Source organism: Piliocolobus tephrosceles, unplaced genomic scaffold, assembly GCF_002776525.5.
Source record: "Piliocolobus tephrosceles isolate RC106 unplaced genomic scaffold, ASM277652v3 unscaffolded_27564, whole genome shotgun sequence".
NCBI lineage: Eukaryota > Metazoa > Chordata > Mammalia > Primates > Cercopithecidae > Piliocolobus > Piliocolobus tephrosceles.
The window spans coordinates 385-5700 of record NW_022310492.1 but is presented as its reverse complement, the minus strand read 5'-3'; the positions used below and the strand labels follow the sequence as shown (position 1 = coordinate 5700).

The 5316-nt window shown below is 45.3% G+C and overlaps 1 protein-coding gene across 1 annotated transcript; it reads left to right on the top strand.

The window, feature by feature from the left end:
• Positions 1-1296: 1296 nt before the first annotated feature.
• Positions 1297-5090, top strand: LOC111532311 (the record flags this gene model as incomplete). The annotated part of the gene is made up of 3 exons (XM_026451117.1): positions 1297-1656; positions 2784-2917; positions 4964-5090. Coding segments are annotated over exons 1-3 (454 nt in total), but the record flags the coding sequence as incomplete, so codon positions are not given.
• Positions 5091-5316: the final 226 nt, after the last annotated feature.

Sequence of the window (5316 nt, the reverse complement as noted above, 5' to 3'; positions counted from 1 at the left end):
TTAGAGCCCAGAAGAGGGAGGCTTCAGTGAGGTGTGGTCCTGCCACTGCCCTCCAGCCTGAGCAACAGAACCACACTCTGGAAAAATAAAAATAAAAAAGGATTTATAAATAAAGATATGAAAATAATTTATTTCTTCCACAAAAGGTCTTTCTGAGACACATCCTCCGGTAAGGGACTGTCTGTTCCCAATGTTTCTGAATGCGTGAGATTGGACAAAGAGAAACGAAAGCTCTCAAGTCCCTTTTTTCTACTACAAACGCCCTGGGGATGCGGGTCGGGGGACAGCGGAAAACCCTACCCTGTCCTGCAAAGTCCCTGGCTCAATGTGCATGTCCCTTTCTATGAAAGTTCCTTGCTGCCCATGCGCCTTGCTCTCTGCCTTCTGTCCCTGCACAGCTGTGAAAGGAGAGGTGGTGACTTCCTTCTTTCGTACTGACTACGACTTAGCCAGCAGGTCTGAAGATCAGTTCTCCCAGAAGCTGAAGTGTGAGTGAGTGTGAGGGGAAGCGGACGGGCTTCCTGTGCGTTGTGCCACTTGGTCCATGGCCTCTGAGGTCGTCATCTTTCTACTAAACCTCAGTGATACCGCCATGGCCTTGCTGTTGTGGGGGTCCCGGGCCTGGGAAGAAGGAGGGCCATAGAGGACAGCGGAGGAGGGTCAGGTGAACATGGAGTGAGGTTTTTGTTTGTTTGTTTTGTCTGTCTGCTTGTTTGTTTGTTTTTACGGAGTCTTGCTCTATCACCAGGCTGGAGGGCAGTGGCACAATCTTGGTTCCCTGCAACCTCCGCCTCCCGGGTTCAAGCGATTCTCCTGCCTCAGCCTTCTGAGTAGAGGGGAGTACAGGCCCACGTAACCACACCCAGCTAATTTTTGTATTTTCAGTAGAGACGGGGTTTCACCATGTTGACCAGGATGGTCTCGATCTCTTGGCTTCATGATCCACCCGCCTTGGCCCCCCAAAGTGCTGGGATTACAGGGGTGAGCCACTGCGCCCGGCCATGGGGTGAGTTTAGAAAGCTGACATTATTTGAGGTATTTGAGTCCTGGGTGAGGGGCAACCCACACACAGAGAGGAGTGATTCCAAAGTCGTTAATGGGGACCTAAGAAGGAGCACAGGACAGGACCAGGCGGGATAAGGAGGGGCACCACAGCCCTTAAGGCAAGAGGGGACCTCACTGCGCATGCTCCTTTAGTGCACGCCTCCGTGCGCATGTTCACTGGGCGTCCTCCCATCGGCCCCTTCGCCAGTGTGAGGAACGCGGCGGAGCTGTGAGCTGGCAGCTGGGGTCCGTGAGGTCTGGATTCTTTCTCTCCTACTGAGACACAGCGGGTAGGTTCACAGGCCGATCCAACTGAGAGTTGAAGTGTGAGTGAGAGTGAGGAGGAACCAGCGAGCTTCCGGAGGGTCGCATGTTTGGTGACTCAGGGTGAGAAGGGCCTCGAAGTTGTCGTCCCTTTCATGCGGCGCTGCACCCATTGTCTTGTCACAGCCATAACTAGGGAGGAAGGAAGGCTGAGGAGTGGAGGGGCTCAGGCGAAGCTAGGGCGATGCTGGGGTGCTGGTGGAGGTATCCGAGTCCCAGATGAACCTGTAACCCCGACAGAAGATTCCAGACTCCCCAGATGGGACCAGGGGAGGGATGGCATGAGTGGTATGGAAGGGTCCTGGAGACCCGGAACGCTGTGGGCTAGTGACTGCAGCCCCGAGGTCTGTAGAGTGCCTGGTACTGGTGTCCTTTGAGGAGTGCCCACTACTTTGTAGCAAATTCTCAACTCCACTGTGGAGATTCCAATGGGTGGGGCTCTGAGTTCCTAAAAAAGTGATTTGGGTCGGGGGCGGACGAGGGGCCTAGCAAATCATTATGTGACAAAATTCGCCGTCACTTCAATTTTAATTCTCTAGCTGTAATTTCCTACTTGTCTCCCTGATGGAGTGTCCAGTTGCGAAACCAGCCCCATGGGAAATACCCTGTGTTTTCTGCCGGGAGCCTTAAGACATTGCTCCGCTAGCTAGACCTACTTAAGTGGCTTTGCAAGCATTCGTTTCAAAAGTTGCACACACTCATACTTGCCCCGGGATTTTCAGAGTATTTCTAAATTAAAAAAAAAAAAAAAAGACCAAGTTAACATTTGACCATGGAAGTGGTCGAATCTAGTTGTCCTGTAAAGTGCATTTTGCCAATCACAGTATTCTGCTTGGAGAGTGAATTACGTGTTGATGAGGAAGATCAACGTATATGCCTATACCAAGAAGAAGTTCATAACCTCCTGAGTTCATTGTGCCTCTGCTTGTGAATGTCTTAACATTCGATGTTTTCTCTTAGCAGAAAGTTATTTTTCTGATAGTGTTGTTGGACTATCAGAATGGTAGTCCATTGTTTATGGCCTCCCATTCATAATTGTCTCCCATGTTGACAAAAAATGATCATGGCATCCCATGAAGGAAAGATTAGTCCAGAGGATGATATTTGGGTTTTGTGTGGATGGATGATCGTGTGTGCCCAGATTTTGTCCACAACTTCCTCCTCATGCTTATTCAGAACAGATTACACTCATTCATCCCAACATAGACTAAAACGGCTTCCAAAGTCCTTGAGGGTATCTATCTTTGAGTAACTTCTCAGAGGAAAGAATAATGTTATGAAGGATAGGAATACGGGGTAGTGTTGGAGGAATGCCTCTAGACGTACTTATGATAAGAAGTATCTACGTATTCTGTATATTTATATTATTGACATGTATTAATAGCAAAACTTTTTATCTGCACATACACACACAGACACACACACACACAGAGCCAGTCCCAGGAGCCCAGTAATGGAGAGCCCCAAGAAGAGGAACCAGCAGCTGAAAGTCGGGATCCTACACCTGTTCAGGAGACAGAAGAAGATCAGGATAGAGCTGAGATCCAAGGTGCTGGGAAGGGAAAGAAAGCATGTCTATGGGGCGGGAAAAGGTCAATGTGTGTGTCATGGTCTATGCCATGAGCAGTAACAGGAGGAAGGAGAACAATAGGAAAAGATACCAAACATTTGCCCAATGTTGGCAGGAAAGGGGAGAGTATAGTTTGCAGCTTCATGCTGTCCCTGGATATAAGGAATCTTATTTTATTCTTCGAGATGGATTTTGTGTGCTTGAAAATACAGTCCTTACTAAGTCACTTGAAAACAGTTAATTTGGTGTATAAAAATGTACATTATTTCACTAGTTTAATTTGATCCTCTTAGAATGTTGGTGTATGATCTTCTCAGCCATGGTCTCCACAGTATCATAAGCACCCGTTAAATGTGTGTAGAGTGCAAAGTCACCCGAACTTATAACACCATGAAAAAGGCCCCTTTGCAAAGGGATGTTAGCCCCATTGTATAAATAAGAAAACCGAGGCTCAGAGATTGAGGCTTGCAAAGAACACTTGACTCATGGAGAAGGAATTCATATTATGTTCAAAGATTTGTGATTTGTGTTCTTCCTACAATCCATGTTGTAATAATAAAAAGTGAGCAGTTTGCCTAAGAGGTATAGCACTCGATTGTGTCTGTGCTGTAAGGTACTTCAGTATTGGCTCAGGACAAAACAGTTCAGTGAAGCAGGATATTAACTCCAGAAAAGAGCTCAATGAATGATAGCCACTATTTCCTTTGATCGGTGTTTTTGACTGTATGTTGGACAAAAGTTGGATAATTCAGGACACTGGTATACAGGGAGCTATATTAGTGTGATTTTAAGGGGGTTTTAACAGTTGTTTAAATACATGCATAATTACAAAAGTCAAAGTAGGATAAGATTATCCTGAAACAGAAAACGTATCCTCAACAGGTAGCATTTTCAAGCTAAACATTGACTGAATTTGGGCCTACTTTCTGTAGTCTCACTGCAAGACAATGATTTTTTCTGTTACTTTTGGTACATTATTCTAAATGGGATTCATTTGTGTAAAGTTACATATAAGGTTCTTGGTCCTAAGCATACCACAACGTTGATTAACTACCCAAACAATTTCCAAGTTACCTCAACAAGGGATGGGTGTCACAACTGTAGAATTTGTCAGAGGCCCGCCAAAACATTGATCTAATTCTTCGGAAAATTACATTTCACTTATGATTAAAGTGGCATTCATGCGGTTGACTTCAGATTTCATAGATAGTTGATACTTGCTGTTCATAATACACAATGGTAAAGTGTGTGGGAAATTTACGTGTAGTGTGAGTTATTCTTAGATTGTAATTCAAAATAAGACATTGGCCCAGGAGTTCACCACTGTAATCCCAAAATTTTGGGAGGCTGAGTTGGGCAAATCCCTTGATCACAGGAGTTGAAGACCAGCCTGGACAACATTGAGAAGTCCTGCCTCAAACAAAACAAACACACAGAAATTAGCCTTGGCGGTGGGGTGCACCCATATGCTCAGCTACTGCGGAGGCTGAGACAGGAGGTTCTGCTGAGCCTGAGAGGTTGGGCTCACACTGGGCCTTGATTGTGCCACAGCACTCCAGCCTGGACGAAAGAGTGAGACCCTGACTCAGAAAACAGTAAAATATCATAAAACAGGAAAACAAAGGTGTATCATCTTTCCACGACATTAATGACCACGCTAACTGATGGAGATTTTTCTTTTTCTTTTCTTCCTTCCTTCCTTCCTTCCTTCCTTCCTTCCTTCCTTCCTTCCTTCCTTCCTTCCTTCCTTCCTTCCTTCCTTCCTTCCTTCCTTCCTTCTTCCTTCCATGTGGCAGAGTCTCATCTGTCACCCAGTCTGGATTGCTGTGGCATGATCTTGACTCACTGTCACCTCCAGCTCTTGGGTTCAGGCGACATCGGCCTCCCAAAGGGCTGAGATTACAGGCATGAGCCACTACGCCCAGCTCAGGCTTTATTTCATAATGCTAAGGAAAAGAATATCATCATTTTCTTATTTATATTTCATGTCGGAATGCTTAAATCGATATCCTTTGTATTTTGAAGTGCGTGACATGGAAGGTGATCTGCAAGAGCTGCGTCAGTCAAAGACCGGGGTTAAATCTGGATTTGGGTGCTGGCATCAAAGTGAAGATTATACCCAAAGGAGAACACTGTAAAATGCCAGAAGCAGGTATGTTATCCAACAAGATGCAAAGTTACGTGCTTACTCATTTATAGAATATTATAGTTTTGATATTAGAGGGATAACATTACTGCTATTTTCAAAACACAGTGCAAATTCAAACTTCCTTTGAAACGCCATTCAGACCCAAATGCTAGATTACAAGACTTGAACACTATGAGATACAGAAACAAATTGGGTCAAAGCCATATTGAATAATCAAACATGGCAGCAT